We start from the raw sequence: 26,499 nt of genomic DNA on the forward strand, positions 1-26,499 counted from the left end.
TCTGGATCCATTTTAAATTCACACTGTAAACTCAATGAATATAAAGCCTGCTGCTTTTTAAAAAAATAAGTGCACCTGTAAATACAAACTTGAGAATATGATACAGTTGTGCTATTAAACTCATTTGTCTGTTTTCATTCCCCCCCTTGCTCAAATGGTGGAATCCTCAGTTTATTTTGAATGTGAGATTGGATTACAGAATCTCCTGCCTTCTGTGTATATTCAAGCGTGAGTTTGATGAAAGCAATGCCCAGTCACCTGACTCCCCTACAGGAAGCAATAACCAAGAACTGCCAAATGTACCAGGTTTGTTATGACATATTCTTCTAGCCAACATGTGGTGTGTGTGTGCATATTATAATATAATAGGTCTGCGATAGGAGACCAACAATCCTGCCATGCTTGGCATGGTAGTGTTAGGGCTGGAGTAGGAACCTTCTAATCTTTTATTTGGCGCTATGGCAAGACACAAAAGGAATGGATCACAACTGTACATTGAGTGTGTGTGCATATTTCATAGAAGAGTTCCATATTTCTGCTGGTGGGACTAGATATGATGTACATTGGCAGTTAGCTGCTTTACACTCAGCAGACTTTTTAAAAATCTCAGGGAAATTTTGTTCTATAGCATCGATGGTCAAAAATATTCTATTGGACGGCTGCCCTTGCTCTGGAGATCATGCAAACTGGATTGAATTTGCTCCACTTGCTGAATTCATATCATGCATTTGGCGTTAAGAAAAGAACTTTCTTTGAATCCTCTTTCTTTCATGGACTTGCTTTGCCTTTCAGCCGAAGATTCACCTAATCCACTTACCAGGAAGAAAACAGTGATAGATTTTGCTGTAGTCGATTTATTATTCATTGTTTGAAACTGTTTTGCAGCCACACCTGGAACACATTTGTGTGTTTTTTCATTTGCAGGAGCTCTTGACTTTGAACATATTGAAGAACAAGCGGAGGGCATATTTGGAGGCAGGAAAGTATTTCTAAAGCCGTAGCAATTTGATTCAGTCTTCCCTGAGCCATGTGTGTAGAACTGCTTCTGGGGAGCTGCAGCCCACACAGCTGTTCAGGGGATCAAACCCTTGTACTGATCATGAAGACATTTGCAAATCAAGACTTGGAAGTGATTAAAAAAATTATGTCTGTTGAAGGCCCTTCCTCCAAGAGCGGGCGGGGTGAGGAGGGGACATAATTTTATTCGTCGTGCAAGCATAGTTCTACCCCAGATGAGGTCCTTGTAGTACACTATCCTGCCTCATGTGCTAAAGTTGGGCCGGGAAAAGTTTTGAGAACTAATATATCTTGCTTTCCACACCTTAAAACATCTTAAGCAGAGTAGATTCGTACATCAGTGATGATAAAAGGTGTCACAAATGGTGGGTGAGAGAGAGAGAGAGCTTTTCTAGTGTTTGTAAAGATTTGTAATACTTTTGATGGCCAGGAATGACCTGAAACAGGAAAAATAAATTGCTATTTTTAAAATAGGCTTTAAAAATGTATATTTTTAAAAAAATGGCAGCCATGTGGGAGTATTATTCCTGTGCTCTCACTCTTCATTAGTGATGAAATAGGTACAGTCCAATAGGTACTGATGACACTTGTGAACCCCAGCAGATAAAGCTGCCCACATGTAATATAAGAAGTAGCTGGAGAAGTGCACTGTGGCTCACAAAAGCTCATACCCTGCCAGAAATTTTGTTAGTTTTTAAGGTGCTACTGGACTCTTGCTCTTTTCTACTGACACATGTAATATAAGTGATAGTTAAAAGTGGACGGAATAGTGATTTCCATACTATCAGTGCTAGCCAGGGAAAGAAAGTAAGAACTCTTTCTTGTGGTAATAATTTTCAAGTTAAAAAATGAGGTGGAATGGTAATGAGGGATTGGTTTTGGTTTTAAGGTAATAATTGAATTTACCATTTGCATTATGTTCAGAGTATTACCGTAAAAAAAGAAGAAGCAGCAGCCATTCTCTCATTCCCCATTTTTGGTTAACATCATAATACTAGGCCATATTTATAACAGTCTCTGGTTTCTCTCCTAACACCAGACAAACAGTTAGGGACGGTTCTTAAGCCTTATGAATATCTGGTTAACTCTCTTGTTCTATTTTTTTTTTTCCTTAGTGAAGAGAATACGCCACTAGATTTGGATGATCATGGTGGCAGAACTTTCCTTAGAGTGCTGCTCCATTTAACAATGCACGATTATCCCCCGCTCGTATCTGGAGCACTTCAGCTACTATTCAGGCATTTTAGTCAGAGACAAGAAGTCCTTCAAGCCTTCAAGCAGGTAAATGACTCTTCCTTACATCCCCCCCATTTTCTCTGTGCTTTCACTTTTAACTACAAGTGTGTTATGCAACTAATGGGTTGCAATTCATGTAAGGTTCAACTACTTGTTACCAGCCAAGATGTTGACAACTACAAGCAGATAAAACAAGATTTGGATCAGCTAAGATCTATTGTGGAAAAATCAGAGCTCTGGGTGTACAAAGGCCAGGGACCTGATGAGACGATGGATGTCGCAGCGGGAGAAAACGAACATAAGAAGAAGGAGGTAAGAAGTGCTTTTTCTCTTGATTTCTGGAGCTGGTATATCGTAGAGGCTGTGAGTGTGAGCTAAGAGCTGGGAGGTCTCCAGTTTAAAAGTTGCCTCACCTAATGACATGATGGCTTTAGGCAAGCCAGGCCTCTCAACATGCTCTCATTGCATGAACACATGATGCTGCCATATACTGAATCAGACCCTTGGTCCATCAAGATGAGTATTGTCTACTCACACCGGCAGTGGCTCTCCAGGGTCTCAGGCAGGGGTCTTTAACATCACCTACCTGCCTAGTCCCTTTAACTGGAGGTGCCAGGGATTGAACCTGACACCTTCTGCATGCCAAGCAGATGCTCTACCACTGAGCCACAGCCCCTGCCCTGCCCCTGTGCAATACAGGAATACTAAATACTGGGTTGGTTTTTAGGGCTCTTGAGATAATTAATATAGTGTGCTTTAACCACCTGGAGAAAAAAAATGTGATCTTGAACACCGCTGGCTGGTGTCCTACTAGTCTGTGTATGAAACATGAAGTTTTGTCAAGGTCCTCTCTGTTCCTACAGCTCTTCCCACACTTGGAAAGATCATTCCCAGGGCTGGAGGAATAGCTGCATGGATTGGGGAGTGGGGCTGGAATAAGGAAGGGTGAAGGGATGAAATCTCTTCCCTGCTTCTTCTGCAGGCTCTGCTCTGCTGGGGAAAGGGATCTACTTCAACCCCTTGTCATTCTTCAGCCCACTGGCCTACACAGCATTTCCTCAGCATGGATCCTGTAATCCCAGATTTTGATCTTTCAAGGGATTGGAAGGGAATGGAGGAATGGAGAAGAATGTGGGGAAAACGTAGCATGCACAGATGGCTGGATACATGCCACTATATAAAAATTCCTTATTAGTATAACGTGAACCATATGTGTTGGAACCTTAGAGCCAGGATAATCCAATGACACTTCCATGAATCTGTGTTTGTATTTCATGCTTTGAGCTTTTGCCATGGCATGTTGCATGTAAAGTCTGTGTGTTTTGTAGAAATCATCCATAGAAAGGTGTGGTGTGCACGTGTCTTATACTCCCCCCCTTCCCAGCCATTCCCATATTAACAAGGTTGGTCGGACACAGAGGGCTCAGCTAGACATAACGCTGCCCTTGGGGATATGCCTACATTTTCTAGTGCTGTGGAAAGTAGCTTAAGAGGGCTAGGCGCCTCCACTGCAGCATGGCATGGCGGAGAAGGGGGGTTTTGCCTCCCTTCCCTGTCATTTTTTCTTTTTGTTTCCTTTTTTAAAAAATCAAGATGGCACCAGGGTATGAAGGGTTGCTCTAGAAATAGGGAATGAGTTTTGAGTACTTCTGATTACGTGTGCGGTTATTAGTCTTCAGTTGTGTGTGTGTCCAGATTATGACGTTGGTGGAATATTTTCCAATATTGCCTAAGTGGCTGGGCAGGGTTTAACATATTCAGAGGAACTGGGAATTGATCTCTCCCATATTGTTTCTTCCCATTTGACAGGGTCCTCCTATCCCTGGTGGTCCATCAACCAAAATTTTCACTAGAGCATGGTGATGATAATCCGTAGCATTCCTTACTTCATTCATTTCCTCCCAATTGTCTCATCTGACTAATTTTCCCCGCTGCCTCTCCTACACCCTCTCTGTTCCTTGTTCATTATTAATTTGTTTAAAACATTTCTATCCTGCCATATCTTCTCAGACTCGAGGCATCTACTCTCTGTAAGGTTGATGAAGTATAGAGGACATTGGTGCTACCCCAAAGTGTCTTACTCAGGTCTGATTCAAACATGCATTGGAAGAGTTATAGATCTTCCATGAGAGATTTGCTGTTTCATTTGAGAGGGTTTACTGAAGATACGCTCAATGGTTTTACAAGCCTCCAGTCACTCTGCTGCAAGGACAGTTTCTGTAAATTCAACGTAGAACACAATGGGGGGAAATGAAGAGGAAATAGCAATATTTAAATCTTAATGGAAAGGCATTTTACAAGCCATCAGACAATCCCAGCTGATATGCCTTTGTTGGGTAAGATTACAGGAAGCTACTCTGGAGAATGTATTGGACATCATACAGATTGGGGGCATTGAATGACACCTGATGGCAGTAGAAAAGAGCAAGAGTCCAGTAGCACCTTAAAGACTAACAAAATTTCCGGCAGGGTATGAGCTTTCGTGAGCTACAGCTCACTTCTTCAGATCAGAGCTGTGGCTCACGAAAGCTCAAACCCTGCGGGAAATGTTGTTAGTCTTTAAGGTGCTACTGGACTCTTGCTGTTTTCTACTGCTATTGACAAACACGGTTACCCATCATGATTGATCTCTGACACCTATTGGATATGTGATAAAGATGTAGGCATCCTTGTTCATCTGCCCTTATTGCATGTTGAACAATTTGTAGATTGGGGCCGACCATTTGTAGATTGTAAACAGGTTGTCCTACATCTTGCTCACCTAACAAAAGGGGTCGGCAGCCCCCGACATGCATGATGAATAGTGGCACGCCCGACCATTTTGCTTGACAAGCAGGACTGTTTTGGCACCCAAGCAATTGAGGTGAACACTGGAGATGCTGGCAGTGCTGATGGGGCCAGTGACGTGGCAGAAGGCAAGTGGCTTGACAAGGCGACCCCCTGAGGCAATGGGGCTGCAGTTGGGCTTGGCTTTCTCCAGTGCATGTGACTGAATTCAACCTTCATCTTTCTCCCTCCCACTTGTTTGCTGGCACATCATGTTTGCACTTGGATGATGCATTGTTTTCAGAACTTGGGCCTAAAAGGTTAACATTCCCACTGTACAACCTTTGCATATATCTTTCACGAATATGGAACAGGTTGGCATTGTTGCCCCTCAGACTTATTTCATTAACTACCGGTCAAATATTGATACAATCTTGTAGGGCATTCCAAAGTACAACAGTTGGATTGAGGAGATCTCTCCTTTGGCCATTCATGAAAATGTCGAACACAGATGCAGAATGAAGACTTAACTTTTCCATCTGGTCTAACTGTGAAGCAATATTTCCATAACCATAATTTTAAAAAAAAGATTTCATTCACAGCCTTTCAAGAAAATAAGTGTTAATACTAAAAGATTTTGCACAGCTTCCTTGGGATGATAATCTTATCTGTTTAGATTCTCCTTCTTCATCCCTTACTTTTTGTTTCTTTCTCTTTATTGGGGTACATAGCCACCTGATAGTTGTTCCATATTTTTAAAGATTCTTCTTTTCTCCCTTCCCAGGAGTATGTGTTCATTTGTTCAATGATTTCAGAAAAAAATAAAACATTTAGAAAAAGTAGGTAGAACTCCTGAAGCCTTTGTATAAGAAGTTTTCTGTTCTTCCCACTCTAAAACCTGATTCTGTCCTCTTTTATTCTACTCATCATGATACTCACCCACTCTGTTTGACTCAACCACCTCCTCCTCAGTTATCCCCACTAGACTTCCGTCTAGAAGAAAAGTCTGGTAATGCAGTAAGAGCAAATATGTGTGTCTGAGTAGCATGACTACCACAGATAAAAAAAAAAGTAAGCAACAGCAATAAATGCGCTCGAACTTTTATTTAAGTAATCTTTTAAAATGCTCTACAGGGCTCTTGTGCGGCACTAACAGTTAGCTAACATGCCAAAAATATTCGATAATGCAATATGTAAATAGTCATAATCTGTGAGGACTCATGGAAATATCAATGTTAATTTACATTTCATAAAACTGAACATTGGTTTTAAAAAATCTAAGTCTTGGTAGAGCTTTTAGAATTCTGGTCCTTGTGAGAAATAGCTATTTGTTTTTTGGTTTTGGTTTTTTTAGTTGTATTAATGACCTCCAAAATTTAGGAAAGAAATGTAATCAATTAATCAATCTTGCTTGCCCCCTAGGAAGGCCACAGCAAATCCCGGAAACCTGAAAGCACTAGTAGCTATAATTACAGGGTTGTAAAAGAGGTAAGATTCATCTCTTTCCCCCTGCCTGATTTCCCGTGCTCTGTCCTTTTTCTTCTACAACCTGAGGAATGTCCTGGGAGATTGTCCTCAGGGACTGTGGAACATTCCCTGTCTGATAGAAGATGACGGTGCGGCCCTTGTGTGCACAGATACACACATGTGTATTGGCTAAATTTGAGTCCAGTAGCACTTTAGTGACCAACAGGATTTTGGGGGCATAAGCTGATGAAAGGAGCTTTAACTCTTGAAAGCTTATAACCCAAAAATCTTGTTGGGCTATAAGGTGCTACTGAGCCCGAATCTAGCCATTGTATAACAGACCAACATGGCTACTCTCTGAAACGTGTGTATCGGAGCCTTTGCAAACTTTGCTGGATGACAGAATCTAACTAGAGGCTGGGGTAGGATCATTAGTTATAGTTCAGGCAGGTTATAATTTAAATGCAATCTAAATGTAATACACAGTAATAAAGGTCATAACTTGATTTAACTAGATTTTTAAACTCTCAGGCAGCAATCAGATAACAAAATCATCAATGCAAAGTTTTTCCTTTAGTTTTTATAAAGATGGGGAAAAATTACTATGTAATATTAACGTATTTTCATGAACAAAAAATATTCACATTAGCCATATTTACAGGTTCATTTCAGGGCTGTGTGTGCTTTGCCTCTTCCCTTCCCACTAGAAAATCCAAATTTTGCACCCAGGAAATTTGAGTTCTGTGATGTATACAAATAAGGCAACTTGGCCAAGCATTGTTCATATGTTTGTCATGGCATCCTTAAAAGAGAACTTGCTTTCCTAGAAATGGAAGTTGAGATTTCATTACCCACTAATAATTTCTGGGTTGAAATGTACACAGCCCTGATACCGTTGCTATGTCAGTTGCATACTTTGTAGTCTATTTAGTGTCATTCTGTCCCCCATTGAGAAGAAGAGCCTTCTCCCAACACTTTGAGAGAAGCATCAAAATGTCGCAATGTTCTCAAATATATCTTTGCAGATTTTGCTTCGACTTAGCAAGCTTTGTGTCCAAGAGAGCATCGTGGTCAGGAAAAGCCGAAAGCAGCAGCAGAGGTTACTCCGAAACATGGGAGCTCACACTGTGGTTCTAGAGCTTTTACAAATCCCATATGAGAAAGTAAGATTTGCATGCAGCTGTTCCTTTAGTAGATTTGTAAAGTATCTTTAGATCTTTCTTCTTACAAGTTGTATTGTACATCAAGGTTCAGTGGCCGACCTCGCCACCCCTACAAATCTGTCATTCTCACCATGGTAGGAGCTGCCCCTGCTGAGGTCTGGGCTAGCCCCACTGAGCCCAGAGCCTCCACTGCTGAGGCAGGTCCCTTGCCTTGCCCCCAGCTTGCCTCTCCGTCAGCAGAAGTTCTGGGAAGGGATCTGAGGAGTGAGCTGGCTCATCTCCACTTCAGGCCTCTCGGCACTCGTCAATCATGTCACAGGCCTCTTGGTACTAGTCGATGATGTCATCTTCTGTCACCGGGACTGCAACAGGGAAGGAAGGGCCCCTGCAGACATTGCCAGGCCACCCAGCAAACACACTGTCTGCAGCCCCTGACCCCCTGGCCATGGCGGTGTGGGAGGAAACAAGAAGGGGCTATGCTGGGTAAGGACTCCAGGGAAAGTGGGCCAGGACTGCCCATCAGGTGTTTGCCCAAGAGAGGGGAGGGAAAGGGCAGGCCAGGGTGGGGTAGGCACTGGGGAAAGGTGGTGCCTCACCCATGAGCCCAAGAATTGGTCCAGCCATGACCAAGGTGTGGGGCCGAGGATACTTATCAGCACATAAATGAGGCTCCACAGCCAGGCCAGGGAGAAGTGTGAATGGGATGCTGAGCCTGAAGCAGAGATACCTACGATCCTGGGAGGGGATAGAGTGCAGCAACCCTTGCCCTCCCATTCCTTACTCTGAAGCCTGGGGAGGCCCATGGTGTCAGAACACAATGGCTGAGGGAAGGAGGGTGACGATGGAGGAGGAGCCTCACAACCACTTAAAGAAAAAGATATTTCTTAGATGCTTGTTGTAGTAACTTACTGCATCAATTGCCAATCAAATCTTTGTGCACAATTTCTAGAACATAGATTCCCCAAATTTCATTACTTTGGAAGTTAACATGGGACTGTTCAAGTAGTACAGACACAAAACTAAATGGTTTATTTGGTAGTCTCTGTTTTCATAGAAGTCATAAGAACTGTCAGGTCAACCTGTTTTAGAATCCCTAGGGAAGCAGTAGGAGAACCAAAATGCCACATCGGATCCCAGAAAGACTCTCACTGGAGGTCACACCAGTTTCTCTGGGATCAGTTTGAGTTGCTATACTGGACCACTTTCTGATGTCCTTTCCACCAGTTCCCAAAATTATTGAATCCAAAGTGGTGGAAAGGGCACCCTTTCAAACAGATGAGGACAACAGAGGCTGTTCCCTGTTCCTTCAGTCAGGATGGTGTTACCAGTCTTTTGAGGCCAAATAACCAAAGTTCATCTGCTATTCACATGGCTCCATTCCATACTTCAACCTTCAGCTGTACACAACTGTCAGTTGGTCTGATTTAAGATGGGAAAGCATGCACAAATAGTGGACCTATTTAGAAAGTTAAACATAAAAGAGTTGGTTTTTATATGCTGACTTTCTCTGCCACTTAAGGGAAAATCAAACCGGCTTACCCTCCCCACAACAGAATCAAACCTTCCCTTCCCCTCCCCACAACAGACACCCTGTGAGGTAGGTGAGGCTGAGAGAGTGTGACTTGCCCAAGGTCACCCAGCTGGCTTCGTGTGGAATCCAGTTCACCAGATTAGCCTCTCTGCTCATGTGTAGGAGTGGGGAATCAAACACGGTTCTCCAGATCAGAGTCCACCGCTCCAAACCACCATTCTTAACCACTACACCACGCTGGCTTGAGAAGGCTCCATACTGGGGCTATTCTCCACAATTGAATTATTACTTTTCCATAATTGGTAGATTGCAGAATTACAGCGAAAGATACTATGCTTTTTAAACTTTTTTGTCTTTTTCTTTTTTCTTTTTTGGATTTTCCCATCCACAAGGAGGTTCTGTTGAGCTATTGGTCATGAATCTGTTCCCTCCTCGGTTTCCTAACCCTGAAAGTGTTTCTTTGTAATTTTTTTTACAGTTTGATCCAATCAGCACTATTACATCATGAGACCCGAAATACCACCTAATGGTAGAAATAGAAATAATGGCAGAATTTTGGTAGCTTCAGTAAAGAATCTGAGAATCTTTGTTAATGAATCTTTGTTAATGAGCATCTGAAACAGATGTAACTCTTCAGGGCCTTTGTTTACCATGGTTTCAGAGGCAAGATGAGGTCATATTATCCTAGTATTTAAAAATATGTACTGGGAGTAGAGCCAACATGGTGTAGTGGTTAAGAGCGGAGGTCTCTAATCTGGAGGACCAGGTTCGATTCCCCACTCCTGCACATAAAGGAGAAGAGTTTGTTTTTATATGCTGGCTTTCTCTACCGCTTAAGAAAGAATCAAACCAGTTTACCATCACCTTCCCTTCCCCTCCCCACAACAGAGGTAGGTGGGGCTGAGAGGGTGTGACTAGCCCAAGGCAACCCAGCTGGCTTCATGTGTAAAAGGGGGGAAACAAACCCAGTTCTCCAGATTAGCCTCCACCGCTCATGCGGAGGAGTGGGGAATCAAACCTGGTTCTCCAGATCAGAGTCCACGGCTCCTAACCACTGCTCTTAACCACTACACCATGCTGGCTCGCATAAAGCCTGCTGGGTGACCTTGGGCCAGCCACAGTTCTCCCAGAACTCTCTCAGCCCATGCGGAGGCAGGCAATGGCAAACCACCTCCAAACGTCTCTTGCCTTGAAAACCCTACGGGGTGACCATAAGTCAACTGTGATTTGACGGCTCTTTGCACCACCTCCGGGAGGAGTGTTTAAGCCATGTATTGTGTGTTGTTTGAACATACGTAAATGTCTAGGAAATAGGTTGCCTTCATCAGAAAAGGTTCAGGAATAAAAAATATGACACACAGTGTAGCTATGGTATATGCTCCAACAATTATAAACTTCCCAGTGCCTTGAAAAATCTTCAAAAGTGGATAGAAATACTGACCTTTAGCCCTTTGTTGGCCTATTTGTGCCATGTGACTACCTGCTGTAAAGCCGTTTGGTTTTTAGTTCAGTCTGGGAATTCTGTATTCTTAACCCTTTGGGAATTTCTGTGTTGTAATTACAGGCTGAGGATACAAGGATGCAGGAGATCATGAAACTTGCTCACGAGTTTCTGCAAAACTTCTGTGCTGGCAACCAACAGAATCAGGCCTTGCTGCACAAACATATAAATCTGTTTCTTAACCCTGGGGTAAGAAATTATTTATTAATCATATCTTGAGAGAGGAGAGAACAGAACTCTCTTCTTTTTTTATTGTTTGCCCCTAGCCCTTTTCTGATAGTAGGCTTTTCTTTTCTTTTTTCTTTCTTCCTGTTGGTAAACCCTTAAAAGTTGGAAGGAATGAGACGGGTTGCAGTGTACATGAGGCCTACAAAACTTGTGATCTGCCACATATAACACAGCCTGCTAGCTATGCATTGTTATCCACATGCTAAATCTCCTGTACACCCTGATTGTCTAAGATGGAAGGAGGAGGGGTATCTATATGCCAGTGGCTTGTGTTTGGTTTCATGAATCTGAAGTTGTGTAGGTCTCTTGTACATCTTTCTAAAGTAAGAAAAAGTCCAAGAAGCTGAAGTATGTGTAGGAAAGCACCCCCAAAGACCATTGTCAGAGTTCTTGAAATTCTCGTATCCTACATCTTGGATTACCAAAACCCGTATCAGCCACTTTGCTGTTAAGGATTTTTGTTGCTTTTAATGTTGTAGTTCTGCAGGTATTTGGATTCTCTGAAGTTCTGGCATTTTCTTACGATGCTGACGCTGTCATGATTTGGATGATGACGACGACGATTTCTGTCCCTTTCAATAGATCTTGGAGGCGGTGACAATGCAGCATATCTTCATGAATAACTTCCAGCTTTGCAGCGAGATTAACGAGCGGGTGGTTCAGCACTTTGTGCACTGCATTGAAACCCATGGAAGGAATGTCCAATACATAAAGTTCCTACAGACGATAGTCAAGGCTGAGGGAAAGTTCATTAAGAAGTGTCAAGATATGGTCATGGCTGAGGTGAGAAGATTGCATATTCCTAGAATGTTATGGGTGTGAGAGAAACTTGAATGTGTGGTAAGTGCCGAGGTGTTGGCATTACATAGCTGTTCAGATTTAACATGATACAAGTAGGCTTGTACCAAAACACTTTGAGTATTTTAAAAATAAAGGGTGAGCAACATGGCAACAGCTTGGTAAAGAGTTCTAAATCACTGGTCTGATGGCTTAAAATACATTCAAACACAAGATTGGCATCACATTGGTGAGCTGCTTCACAAGTATCTCTGAAAATCTGAAATTATCTGAAAATCCAAAATAATCCAAAACTTTTTGAGCAATGTCAAGATGCCACCTGATCTCATGTGACAGGTCACAGGAAGTATGGTGATTCTCCCTTCTTCGTTCCTTTTTCTCTCTGTGAAATTACTTCACTGCGCTTAAAGTAATTCTTCCACAATACTTGGGCCAGGAATACCTCTTTCTTCAGAGACTATTCCTCCCCCCTGTGACTAGAGTAGGGACCTTTTTTCCCTCCCAAACTCTCTCTTTCATCACCCTTGGTTTTTTCCCCAGTCACACTAGGCACAACCCATCACACCAGAACTCAGAGTAAAAAAAAACAAACCCTTTTCCCCCAGCAGCTCAGAGTCTCCCTGTATGTCCCTCTCACATACAATCACTGACAAACATTAGACCGTCACAAGGTCAAGCTTCATTTCTGTGCTTTGGTCATGAAAATCACTGGAGGCCTGGTCAAGAAAATCACTGGATCACCATAACTTCACCTACAATATTTGGTGGTTGAATCATCAGATAGAAATGATGTAGCATGTTGTACACAGAGAGTGTTTTGGAAATTATTGATCACAGTCCATAGAAGGGAGTGATGTCGAAGGCACTTACATTCCGTACATATGCCAAAGTACCCATCTGGTTTTACAAAGCTGCTATTTTGATGGAACCAAAGCACTATTCTCTTGGCAGCTTGTCAATGCAGGAGAAGATGTCCTTGTGTTCTACAACGACAGAGCCTCTTTCCAGACACTTGTGCAGATGATGAGATCTGAGCGGGACAGGATGGATGAGAACAGTTCCCTGATGTATCACATCCATTTAGTGGAACTGTTGGCTGTCTGCACCGAGGGCAAAAATGTCTACACAGAAATCAAGTGCAATTCTCTCCTCCCTTTGGATGATATTGTTAGAGTTGTCACCCATGAAGACTGTATACCTGAGGTAAGAGGCCATACTGGTTAGTGCTGCTTGGGTTTGCGCATACTGCCGGAGGTTGTGCAGCTAGATGAATAAACAAGACTGAAGTTTTTCATTAGCTTTGCTACAGAGCAGGTAGTCATTCCCTCCTGTGTGTGTACGGGCGCCAATGCGAGTGAATGTTTATGACTCTGACTAGCTGATAACCATAATGCTTGGGGTACCAAAGATGAGGTCATTGGAACGTTGCAGGTTCATCAGTTGCATGTGAGAAAGAAGCTGAGTGTAAGTGCCTCTTATTCCATGATAAGGGGCCACTTACGCTGGTGGCAGGGTTACGTCGCCTCCAGAGCACTTTCAGCCCCCACCTCAGGAATGCTCTGAAAGAAGTGAATTTTTTCTGAGACTGGCTCTATAAATAACCATTATTAACAGGATGCCAACATTACCTCTGCATTGACGTGCTCTGAGATTTGTTACCCTGAGAAGATAATTTCAGGACATAAAACCGGTCATCAGTTTGTATAGTCCCACAGTGTAAACCAAAGAGCCCCTTTAGTGGATGTCTTAATTTTAAAATGCTGTGACTCCTGGCCTATGCTTATATACTGTAGCCGGATACTAATCAGTTCTACTACATGCTCATTTCATTTTTTCAGTCTTGCATTGTTCCTCTGAAGGGTGGCATTTTGTTGTGTGTGTATGTGTATGAAGTGCCTACAAATTAATGACCTCTGAAACATCCTATTGTTAACAGCCTTGCTCAGGTCTTGCAAACTTTGTTGTCTACCCATTATTAAATTTTCCTTTATTCCTTTCAAAAAGGTTTGGCTAACCTAAATGATAGCTAAGCATAAATGCTGGTTATTTTTAATATTGTGCTGAATCATAGCAATGTTCCTTAAACTTCTCCCATTTGCACTGTCAATTGGATATATGCTAAATGCAAACATTCATCCAGTTCACTGTGAATTTATTTTTATTTTTTTAAATGTTTTTTATTTTTCAAGTTCACTGTGAATTTATGTCACTGAAAGATAGCAATTCAGTTTATTGAAAGTGAAATGAAATTGCCAGCTTTGTGTAAAATTTGTCTCATCTACTTTAACAAAACTTGGAGGTGTGTGTTTTGGTTTTTCCACCTACAGGTTAAAATTGCCTATATCAACTTCCTAAATCATTGCTACGTAGACACAGAAGTTGAAATGAAAGAGATTTACACAAGCAATCACATGTGGAAGCTCTTCGAAAACTTCCTTGTTGACATTTGCAGGGTAAGTGTGTCCGCTGAACAATATGTGAAGCCTAAAAAACCCAGTGCATGAAAATTAACTGGTATTCAGAGGTCATCTAATTATTAAGACCAGAAAAAGTTCTGCTCGTTACATATGAATGTTTGCCTACATTTGCAATAAATATTGTATGCTGTATGCCATATTTGCCATAAATATTGTTTGATTTAGTGGCAACGTGCGTGGCCAGATCAAACATTATGCAGAGTATGCATTTGTCTGTGTTCTTGACATGGCTACAGAACCACCATTGCTGGCACCGGATGTCTCTCCCTGCACTGAAATCACTACTATGACTAATTTTGCGAGTCTGTAGAATTCAAAAGCTTGTGCACTATTTCGTGTAATTTTGGTTGTCTTTCATTACATTGGTGGGGGGAGTTCCTATGGATCCTAATCTTTCTATACTTATTGTTGCAGGGAGGCAGCTGCAGTGGAAACAATGCATTAAGGACACAGCAGTGTTCTTACACTTCAATTACAGACTGGCGCACCGTTTATGGCTTAATCATAAATACATCCCTAACTTTTTTTTTGGGGGGGGGGGTTAATTTAAGCACAGTGGGACCAAAATTAATGGCTTCGTTGTGTACTTCTGGGTCAACCGGCCAGCCTTTCTGTCTCTGGTTGACATAGTTTATGTATAGTTGTCTGTTAAGTTAGTAACTACATGGGCCAAACTACATTACTTGCTAAGGGTCCAGGTTACATTCGATTTGCTCCTAACTGCTGTTTCCTGACATTGCAGCTGTGTATGGGAGTCATCTTAAATTTAAAGGCTGGGTCTGCTTTCTCCTTTGTTATATTGGGAGGTGGGAGAGATCACAGGATACCTTTGGGAAGTTTTTAACTTCAGGCTGAGCTGGACGTTGTTTAATCTTCCTTGGAATAGGGTTACAGGAGCCTCTCATTTCTCACTGCTCCTTGCTGTGAGTCTCCTTGTAGCTGATAAAGCTCTTGGCAAGCATTAAGGTTAGAAACAATGATTTCCTCTTTGTTTCTTTCTCTGCAAATTTTATGTTTTTTGTACATTTGAATTAAAAAATACCTAGTGGCTTAAGCAAACCAGTGTTTTCGAATCTGGGATGATTCAAACAGACAACTTCTTTAAAAGAGGAAAGTTTATCACATGTTGCTCCCAGGGGTCATTCGTCGAGGTTGTTGAAGTTTCCACCCATTTAGTTTTAACAGATGCTAAGCAGTCTCAGCTGTTCCCATACCATTCGCTGGGCCCACGTTCACTGGGTGAATGCTTTTGTCCTTTTGGCCAGGTTACTGAAGATTCTAATAATTCTCCATTGTGGGACTTGATTGGTTAGTGATTGATTTAGAATCTATCTTGCTTACTGAGTTATAACTTGTCTGCCTTCCAAAGTAGCTATCCACTCTTCATAATTAGGAATCCTTCAGCTGTGCCATGTAATATAATGGTGGCATTATAGTACTATTAAACTTTATATCAGAAATCAGAAGGAGATTGAGACTGGAAAAGGCAGCCATGAAGGAGCTAGAAAATATTTTGAAGTGTAAGGATGTGTCACTGGCCACCAAGACTAGATTAATTCATTCCATCGTATTCCCTATTACTATGTATGGGTGTGAAAGCTGGACAGTGAAGAAAGCTGATAGGAAGAAAATAGATTCCTTGTTACGGATTCCGTGGACTGCCAAAAAAACAAATCAGTGGATTATAGATCAAATCAAGTCTGAACTGACCCTAGAAGCTAAAATGACTAAACTGAGGCTATCGTATTTTGTCATGAGACGACAAGAGTCACTGGAAAAGACAGTTGTGCTAGGAAAAGTTGAGGGCAGCAGGAAAAGAGGAAGACCCAACAAGAGATGGATTGACTCAATAAAGGAAGCCACAGCCCTCAATTTGCAAGATCTGAGCAAGGCTGTCAAAGATAGGACATTTTGGAGGACTTTCATTCATAGGGTCGCCATGAGTCGGAAGCGACTTGACAGCACTTAACACACACATAAACTTTATATCATATTAATATTTGGTATTATAGTATAATTGATCCTGGAATGAGGCAGCCGAATGAGCTGCACCATTTCAGAATGAAAGTGGGAGCCGTATTTTTTAAATGTTTCCTCATGTAAAGACTCTGGGGGGGGGGGGTCACAGTTGGGATTTATTTATTTATTTTTATTTTATTTTTTTAAATAATATCCTGCCCTCAGCATGAAGGTTCTCAGGATGGCTCACAACAAAGAATATAATATTTAAACCCCACTCAAAAACCAGATTTTTCTGCAAACCTGGGGCTTTGCTCAGGTTTTTAGAAAGATCTATCTAGTCAGTCTGTGACCCCAGTCTCTGGATTTAAATATCCACAGATGGGGCAATGTTGAGAATTAGATACAGTGATAATGTAGTTCTAATAATTTGCATTTTTCAGGGAATTATGATTCTTGTGTATTTTTTAAAACTGTTGAATTGTTTTCTAGGCTTGCAACAACACTAGTGACAGGAAGCACGCAGACTTCATATTAGAGAAGTATGTGACTGAAATAGTGATGAGTATAGTTACGACTTTCTTCAGTTCTCCATTCTCAGATCAGAGCACCACTCTGCAGGTAAGGACCTGGGCGGCAGGAAATATCCTTCCACAAATATGTCCCGCTTGAATATTTGCTCCACCTGTGAACCAGAAGTATATCAGAGCCTGGTAAAATTGAGTTTGCGGATGGCAGTACCTTTGTGTAGTGCTTCTCAGTGGCAGCTTCTCTCATTGGTTTTTGGTGGGGCTACAATAAAGCAGCCTTTCTGTGATGCATTGTAGCTCGTTCTTGCGAAATTGATGGAGTTGCTCACAGGTAACAAGAGCCATTGTGTCTGTGTAGAATTTTTCTGCCTTCCCTCTTTGGCACATCAAGGCTAAAACAAGAGGAATCGTCATGTGGCACATCTCCCCCTTGCTCATGCACATTCCATGTGTATGTCCTGTGACTTCCACAGTCCACACATTGCAGAGAAAAAAAGAACCTGCATGAGCTACACAACAACGGAGTGTGTGATGCAGGTGTGAGAGAGAGGAATCTGCACTTGGTGTGCATCTTACCACTCTGTGGATGAGCTCTAAGAAATGCAGCTTAGGAGAGGAAGAAGCCTCCATCTCTCCCCCCCCCCCATTTGTATAATTATGCACATGATTGATTTCCTCTTTTCTTCTTGCAGGGAGCCTTGACAGGCAAACCTCAGTTCCTGTCACAATAACAGCTAATGGCTGGATTCAGTGACGCTGTAATAGTAGAGGAAGTTTTCCAAGCCTGTCTCTCATTAGTGCTCTAAATAGTTTTCCTCATAATGCTCTGCAGGAGGGGGGCATTTTTTCCTGCTTCCCCCTCCTGCCCTCAAAACTTGGATTCTGTACATTAAGCAATGGCTATAGAACTCTAATTCAGTCTAAACAAATGCTTATAGATGGAGATTTTGTCCGCATGTTGACATTCTGTGCAAGGCTAAAAACTGGCAATAAGGCTGCATTTTCATAGAGCAAATGTACAGAGTTGTTTTATGCTGAGGTTCAACTGCCCCATATCTCCTACTGTGAATAACTTGAACGTTGGATGATACACGATGATACAAAGTGCTAGTGCACTTGTTCTGTGGGTATCTGCCCATTTTCTGCTCCAGTGTCTTAAAAACCAAGCACCTTGTTTTCCCTTCCCTTTGAGGTTACAGGTGAGAGCCTCACTTTCTTCACTGTGGCCCTAGATTTCACCCCTTTATTCCTTTCCAGATATTCACATGCTTTATTTGTCACATATCTTTAAATCTATTTTGGTTAGACATGTTTGCTTTGCCCTCAAGTCTAGGAGAGGGGCCGAAATATGAAGTGTGCATATTTACCAGAAAATTGATTTCACTCCTGATGGTTTACATTCTGTTCCAACATGGAAAAATGTTATGTGTGCTATAGACCCTAACTACTTAAGCTCTCTATATCAGCAAAGGTTGAATGACCATCCTTTTTTCTATTCTGGGAAGACTTCCTATTGCAGAAGAATTTGCAAGCATGTCTAAAGTCAGCTAAGCTTCTGACAGTTGTGCCTCCCCCCATCCCCAAAACCACTACCTGCCTGGAATAGTGGCATCCGTAGAGCAGGTCTGCAGAATGAAAAATGGATTGACCTAATTTCATTTGAATTTTAAATTGCTTTTGAGCAGTGTGGATTTTGTAGTCATTTCTGAAATATTGATCAGCATAGTTAGGTCTTGGAGCTGATTCATTATCTCCTCAAGGCCATCAGTTCAGAACTTCCTTGTGGAAAGCGCTCACTGGGAATTGTCCCCCATGTAGCTGTTTCAGAACTGTGTCCATGAATACGCCCAAAAGAAATCTAGGCTTCTGTGCTTAAATACATCTTGGAAATAAAAATTACCTGATTAGTGGTAGAAAATGAAAGCATTCATATTCTCTGTTCAGAGTCTGGAAAGGTAGCAATCTTATTTCAAAACAACTTTTTCTTCTTTTCTACCCCTTTCCCTTGTGTACAGGAATCAATCTTTACAAGTAAAAAAGAGGCGTTTCCAAGTGGCTCCTTAGACTTACTATGGATTTTGTGTTGGTGGCCCCAGTTTATGCTGTAGAGAATAAATATGTTAACATCTTTCACTATTGATAGGTGTCGCAGCCTCGAAAATGTTTTAATACAGCACATATGTATTAGGGAAATACAGCACATAAACAATATTTCTGGTTTTGAAAAAGCATAACAGATCTCTTGTATTCTCATGGTATTAAGCCTATCCATAGTGGAAAACATTGCAGGAAAAAACAGGGTTAAGATAAACTCTGTCATGTTGGTCTGTGTTGGATGCTACAGATGCAAAAATCTAGAGACATTTAATATATATAAGTAGTTTCAGATCTTTGTTGAGTCTGTGTAAATTAAAAATACATAAATAAAAGCAGCTTTCAATTGTGTGATAGAGCTGTAACTTGCCAATTATTTTTGTGTCGTCCCCCCCCCCCTTTACATTTTAGTAACATTAGAGAGCCATCTGCTGGCTGGTGTTTGATTTTTCGGCCTGTCAGCCATTCCTAAAAACGTACGAATGTCATCTGTTTCTCCCCCTGTTTAGTAACTTGTTCTTTAGGACGTTCAAGAGAAATCCAATTGTGTGGTTTCATTTCCATCTCTTTTTGTATGTTTTATGGTACACACATATCCTGGAGCTTAAAGCTGTGATGCTATTAAAAAGTGACTTTAAGCTCTTCAGCCAATAAATTACTGTGTCTGGAACCACCTAGTATAGCGACAGGCCTTTTACTATGGGATGAAGCTTTCTAATGATTTTACTCACTCTCTGGGCCTCTGTTTGTGGGCTTTTTAGACTCGACAACCTGTATTTGTGCAACTCTTGCAAGGGGTGTTCAGAGTATACCACTGCAACTGGTTAATGCCCAGCCAGAAAGCGTCGGTGGAGAGCTGCATCAGAGTACTTTCAGATGTAGGTAAGAAAACCAAGTATATGGATTGTAAACATATGTGCAAGATCTTTCTGCATATTACAAATCATTACAAATTCTAGTTTCAGTTAATTCTTTGATATAACATGCTTGCCCAAGGCGTGTAGGGGAAAATGGGTCTGAATATTCCATCACCAAAATGGTTTGAAATGTTGCAGAACTAGGATCGCCAGGCAACCAGCAGGAGGGTTGGGGAGGCAGGGACATGGAGGTTGTGTGATAACAGCAAGGTCACTCTGTCACTTCCCGGTACAACCTAGGAGTGATGTACTGGCATAGAGACTAGTGGCATTTTTAAAAAAAATGTCTCCTGCCACCACTCTGAACAGCAGCGGCCAATGGTGACAATCGGTGGGAGGCCTCCTGTCATAGGACCTGACAACCCTATGCAAAAGAAGAAGAAGAGTTGGTTTTTATATTCCGACTTTCTCTACCACTTAAGGGAGACTCAAACTGGCTTACAATCACCTTCCCTTCCCCTCCCCACAACAGACACCCTGTGAGGTGGGTGGGGCTAAGAGAACTCTAACCATGCTGTGACTTGCCCAAGGTCAGCTGGCTTCGTGGGTAGGAGTGAGGGAACAAATCCAGTTCAGCAGATTAGCCTCCATCGCTCATGTGGAGGAGTGGGGAATCAAACCCGGTTCTCCAGATCAGAGTCCCCTGCTCCAAACCACCGCTCTTAACCACTATACCACACCATGTTCCATTCATTTGAGAAGTAAATCAAAAAAGTAAGCTTTAAACAAGAGTTGAAATAGTTGCAGGACGTGGATGGAAAATCATGGAACAATCTTGATGAAGCTAAGCAGATCTGGGGCCTGTCAGTCCCTGGCTGGGAAGCCTCTGTTGCCTATTACGTAATGGAAGAAAATCAGGGTATAAATTTAATAAATAAATAGGTATGCTCTGCTTTAGATTATTGCAATCTTGAAATGCCTATGTTTTGCCATTCTAATTTCTCCCTAATGTCATTTTAATGGTGGGCAAACCTTTTCTACTCAGCATTTTTGTCGCTTTGCCTTTCTATGGATGTCTTTGCCTTTCTACATGCTGGACATAGATAGTGTTGCAATGGTTTGATTCTCTATGCAGCTTTCCATTACTGTCATATGTGTTTGTGTTAAAATATCTTTTTTACAAATGCACAAATTCTTGTACAAACACCCAGTTGCTTAAAGTAGTGTGATGTTCTCAAAGTTTGCATTTCCTTGGGATTATGAATGCGCACCATCTGAAATTACAGCCACATTACATCCCCTTTATCTAAAACCACATCCATTTTCAGTATAAATTAAGGTCCTTTGTGTACTGTAAATATATGCAGTAATCTTAAAATTTTGTCTGGTTCTGTACTGTAAATCAGGAGTCCGAAATACAGATCTGGAGACACCCAGAAGGGGAAATTGTGCTTTTCTCTATAAATTAAGCTGTTGGGTTCTATCCCTGAGAATGTGTATTTCTCAGTTGTAATGGGAATGCTATAAGAGATGGCGACTAAACACAAGTTATGAAACCTTTTAAGCATATTCAAAATTAAAGGAGATAAACAAGCAGAAGGGATTTTAGTGGCTAGAAAAATGCAGGGCTGCTGTGGTAATTTGCAAACATTTGTGTGTGTGTGTTTTTAATGACCCCTAATCTTACTTAAATATCATTTTATACAAAAAAAAAAAAAAAACAAGGAGCATACCACATGATGCATTTGTTTTTTGGCACCCTGTATGCATAATGTTGGTCTTCCGAGCTAGACAGTTCAGATATCTGAAAGCAAAAGACTTTTATGCTTTATCTCCCCATTCTTGTTACCAATTTATAAGATACATAAAATTGTGTATTCTGACCTCTTATGGTGAATAGCAGAGGAAAAAAGTGAAAAGAGATGCAATCTCTCGCCAGTGCTGAGTGGGTAACAGTGCAGAGGGGGTTGTGGCTTAGTGGAAGAGGTTCTGCTTACCATGCAGAAGGTTCCAGGTTCTAGCATCCCCAGTTAAAAGAACTAGGCAAGAGGAAGAAGAAAAATAGTTTGTTTTTATACCCCCATTTTCTCTACCAAAAGGAGTCTCAAAGCAGTTTACAATCACCTTCCCCTCCCCACAACAGACACCTTGTGAGGTAGGTGGGGCTGAGAGAGTTTGGAGAGAACTGTAACTAGCCCCCAAGGTCATCCAGCAGGCTTCATGTGGAGGAGCGGTTACCAAGATTAGAGTCCACCGCTCATGAAGAGGAGTGGGGAATCAAACCCTGTTCTCCAGATGAGAGTCCACCGCTCATGTGGAGGATTGGGGAGTCAAACCCGGTTCACCAGATTAGAGTCCGCCGCTCATGTGGAAGAATGGGGAATCAAACCCGATTCTCCAGATTAGAGGCCATCGCTCCTAACCACTGCACCAGGTGATGTGAAAGGCTTCTGCCTAAGGCCCTGGAGAGCTGCCAGTCTGATCAGACAATACTGACCCTGATGGACCAGTGGTCTGATTTACTGTAGGATAGCTTCATGTGTGTTCAACAAGAGTTTACACCTTTCAAGTCCATTGAAGTTGATGACTTTATAAGGCTGTAATTCTGCTTAATATTGCCTTTATTTGTTCATACTACTGAGTAAGTATGACTTGGAAGTAAGGGAGCCAGAGAGCACTGCCTGGTTTGTTCTGACTTATTGATGCTAGATGACCTCTTTGCTGGTGTGGCTGGTTTCTCTGAAGATCCCTCCTTTGTCCACCAATGAAGGTGACACACTCACTGAATGAAGCAGGTCACAGCCACCCATGGTCTTGAATCCTTACAAAAATTACCTGGGCATGAGAGTAGGAAATGGAAGTGCCATCAGTATTTCTGGAATAGCTGTACGTGTGAATGGGAACATGAAAGGGAACATGAAAGGGAGAGATGATATGATCTCTCACTAGCTCTTTTTGCAGTAGTGAGAAACCAAGGCCCCATGACCTAGATTTGTACCTCCTCCCTAAAAACATTCTGAAAACATTGCAAGACATTGGGTAGAGGAAACCTGTGCTTTTATTTCTTTCAGCAAAGAGCAGAGCAATTGCTATCCCTGTCGACTTGGACAGTCAAGTCAACAACCTATTCCTGAAATCTCATAACATAGTCCAAAAAACCGCCATGAACTGGAGAATGACAGCCAGGAACGCTGCTCGGAGAGACTCTGTGATGGCTGCTTCCAGGGATTACCGCAACATTATTGAAAGATTGCAGGTGAGTGTTGGGCACAATTGATATTTTCTGGATGTGTTGATAATGTACGAGGATAAGTGGGTGAAGCCCATTCAGAAGAGTATGCTTTAATTCTGTAATGGCTGTGCCTAATTTGGTACCAGGACTCCCTGTTCAGGCCTCACTTTAATGGCACTTTAGTCTCTGGACATTAGAACTGCCTAAATGCCACTCCATGAAGGGAGGTGCTTGTGAAGTGACACTCCTACCCCGCAGAATGCAAGATGCAGCACCTCAAAATGATGCGCGAAAACGCATGGTCGCTTTATCCTCCTTTAATCCCTGTTTTAGCCAGGATCGAATGCACATTAGGTGAAACGCATGTGTTCGATCCTGGCTGAATCCTGGCTGAAACAGGGATTAAAGGAGGATAAAGCAACCGTGCGTTTTCGCCCCAAGCCTGCATATTTTATATCCCCTTTTTAACTGCTTCTGATAATGATAAGAGAGAGCAAATTCTGAAGTGTTGCTGCGGGCCAATTTCTACAAGTCTACAATAAGGTAAGATGTAACACCCAGTTGCCAGATTGTGCTTTGAGTTGGCTAAGTAATTATTAACTCTTACATTTGTCTTTTTGGAGGGGATGAAGGCTTTATTCTAGACAGTTTCCTCCCCTAAATGTTATTTGTAAAAAAAAACCTGTGTCTGCAATGCAGGATATAGTGTCAGCTTTGGAAGATCGTTTACGTCCTCTTGTCCAGGCTGAGTTATCTGTACTGGTGGATGTCCTTCATCGTCCAGAGCTGCTCTTCCCAGAGAATACAGATGCAAGGAGGAAGTGTGAAAGTGGAGGTTTCATTTGCAAGTGAGTTGTAAATATAGTAGTAGTAAACATTGTGATGTGACATCACCCCATAGGTCAGCAATGACCCGGTGTTTGCACAGGGGACTACCTTCACCTTTTTACAAGGAGCGTGCTTGATTCATTTGGACTCTTCAGGTGATGCTTGACTCATTTTTTCCCTTGACCATTGTTTTAGTACACCGTATGCCACCATGGTCTTTATCATTAGCTATCATTAGCTATCATTAGCTGGGGACAACTAAGAGTGTCCATCCCATCCCCCCCACTTTCCTGGAGGCCATTAAGATTACTGTCTGCTGCCCTAATTGGCAGAACTAGGTATTGTAAGAGACGTGTCTGCTATTGAAAACAGAAGTCCTGTGTCTTCTCGCTCCCATGAAAGATATCATTACATTTTACTTTTTCCTGTCCCATTACATGGGCTGCTGGAGTTTGCAGGAACGTGGAAACTTAAAAAGCGAAAACATCATATAATGTGGTGTTAGTTACTAGATGTTACAAGAGAAAGGGATGCTGTGGTTGATAGCAGTCATTTATCTCTTGTAACAGGTACTTCTGTCCTAAGTGTGGGCTTTTAGACTAGCCATTTATTTTTGGTCATAGCTACATGGTTTTATAAGCTTACTCATTCCTCACTTCAGAACAATTCATGATGATAGAATTTGGTAACTCTGACAACATAAATATTTGTATATCATGAATCAGAATGAAAGTTGGTTGTGATTTCAGAATTGTCTAATTCTCGTGTTTTGTGCAAGATCTGGTATTGTACATGGTATCTCGCAAACAGAGCAATTATATCATTAGGGTTGCCAGCTCTGAGTTGAGAAATACCTGGAGATTTTTGGGGTGGAGCCTGAAAAGGGCGTGGTTTGTGGAGGAGAGGGACTGGACTTCAATGCCATAGGGTCCAATTGCCAAAGCAGCCATTTTCTCCAGAGTAACTGATTTCTATCGCCCGAAGATCAGTTGTAGTAAAGGGAGATCTCCAGCTAGTACCTGGAGGTTGGCAACTCTATATATCATAGCAATTTACAACTTTACCTTTGTAATTTCACATTTATGCACCATTTTTTCCCCTTCAATCCATGTCTCTTGGCATTTGGAAGTGCCTTCTGACCAGGAGTGCAAAGGGCAATTCTGTTACATATAGATGCATATGACATATGCAAGTCTATCAAGCTTTTTCTTTGGTCTGAGCCTTGAAGTAAATAGCTGCAAATGTCTTTCCTAACTAGAAATTCTTGTACTGAAACAAACTATGATGAATTGATTGTTTTCAGGTTAATAAAACACACTAAACAGCTTCTGGAAGAGAATGAGGAGAAACTGTGTATTAAAGTATTGCAGACACTCAGGGAAATGATGACCAAAGATAGAGGCTATGGAGAGAAGGTACTTTAATTTACAGTTAATATTTTATCTTTATTCTGTGCTGTATTTTCTGTTTGTAGTATAGGAATTCTGGAACCTTATATTTGTTATACTGGTACGTTTTTTTAAGGTGTAATGCTTTTTCTAGTATTTTGGTCTTTACATTTAGATTTACCAAATGATTTACAGGTTTTTTTTATTACAGGATTATTAATCATTTAAAAATCATAAAAGATTTTGTCTAAATTTGTCGTATCAGGAGCTTAACTATGCCTTAAACGTGTGGGATCAATTTTTTTGTACTAGAGTCCCTTGATATGAAGATAGATTTTAAAAATATATATATATTTTTACGCCTGAAGCATGAGCACAAGTCCTTTAATGACAAGCCTGTTGATTTCTAGGGCAGTTTCCAAATAGGAACACTTACAGCCCATTTGCCACGGGAAAGAAAAAAGCCTTTTCAAGGCTTTTTTTGTTTTCAACGTGGCTAAAAGCCCCATTGAAAACAGCGAGGCTGCGCCTGCTCAAAAGCAGGCGCAGCAACGCTGTTCCCGCCAGCGGCGGCCAGGGCCAAAACGGGATAGGAAGCTGTCTAACCGGCAGCTCCTCCCCCCAAAGCCACCCCCGGAACGCCCGCCTGCGCCAGCGCGGCCTCTCTACGCCTTGGCCTGTGCCACAAAGAGGCCGACCCGGCAGAGGGGCGAGGCGCGGTCTGGCCGCCGGTAGGACTGGCCTCCCCGCCAGCTGGCGGCTGGGTCACACCGCCTCCTAAGAGGTTCCCCCACCCCTCAGGAATGGGCTGTTACAGTGCATTCCTGTGCTTGTATAAAATGCGTAGCCTTAGGCTTGCAAACATGTTCCTCTGGAAGTAAACGAAGTCTAAAATGAGTGCCTGTGCCAAATTGTGAGGAAATGCTGGAAGAGTTATGAGGGAATAACTTCAGAGTTATGGCTTCGCAGTCTTCCACTGCAGGAGAGAGGTGGAAATTCCTCATTACACATGAACCCAGACCAAAAGCACAAATACTATGCGCAATTAAGTCACTGTTTCTCTTTTGCTGCTCCCTCGTGAGTTTCAAAACCAAAGGGAAGTATTTAGGATTGGAAAATAAGACTGAGCTGATAATTTTAAAAATGACTCCTCTAGTTTGATATGTTGATATCAGTATTATTGCATCTTCTTTCCACTATCCTTTAGTTTGTATTCAGGAAGAGCTCTTCCTTCCTTCTGAAGCTGTCCTTCTATTTCTTTTTACTGGTTCATAGATTAGACCTCCTATACTGTTCCAGACATATGTACTCTGATATAAACAGAGGATGCATTCATATTACTCCCATTTCATACACAACAGGGGGCTGATAATTATTTGGAATATAAAATATAAATGAAAAACCATGAATGAAGTCAGAGGATGGGT

At 41.8% G+C, this 26,499-nt stretch overlaps 1 protein-coding gene across 2 annotated transcripts in view; it reads left to right on the plus strand.

Annotated features, from left to right (window-relative positions):
- ITPR1 (inositol 1,4,5-trisphosphate receptor type 1) overlaps positions 1-26,499 on the plus strand; it is a 244,396-nt gene that overhangs the window by 112,463 nt on the left and 105,434 nt on the right. For both annotated transcript variants that reach the window (XM_056867281.1, XM_056867282.1), the window contains exons 22-36: positions 171-306; positions 925-976; positions 2,130-2,298; positions 2,395-2,565; positions 6,442-6,507; positions 7,512-7,649; positions 10,745-10,870; positions 11,492-11,692; positions 12,659-12,910; positions 14,035-14,160; positions 16,636-16,764; positions 19,529-19,649; positions 22,696-22,880; positions 23,556-23,704; positions 24,988-25,099. In XM_056867281.1, the coding sequence (XP_056723259.1) occupies positions 171-306; positions 925-976; positions 2,130-2,298; positions 2,395-2,565; positions 6,442-6,507; positions 7,512-7,649; positions 10,745-10,870; positions 11,492-11,692; positions 12,659-12,910; positions 14,035-14,160; positions 16,636-16,764; positions 19,529-19,649; positions 22,696-22,880; positions 23,556-23,704; positions 24,988-25,099 (2,133 nt within the window). The remainder of the gene's footprint in view (positions 1-170; positions 307-924; positions 977-2,129; positions 2,299-2,394; positions 2,566-6,441; positions 6,508-7,511; positions 7,650-10,744; positions 10,871-11,491; positions 11,693-12,658; positions 12,911-14,034; positions 14,161-16,635; positions 16,765-19,528; positions 19,650-22,695; positions 22,881-23,555; positions 23,705-24,987; positions 25,100-26,499) is intronic.

The sequence above is a fragment of the Euleptes europaea genome, chromosome 1, assembly GCF_029931775.1.
Source record: "Euleptes europaea isolate rEulEur1 chromosome 1, rEulEur1.hap1, whole genome shotgun sequence".
In the NCBI taxonomy this organism is placed as follows: Eukaryota; Metazoa; Chordata; class Lepidosauria; order Squamata; family Sphaerodactylidae; genus Euleptes; species Euleptes europaea.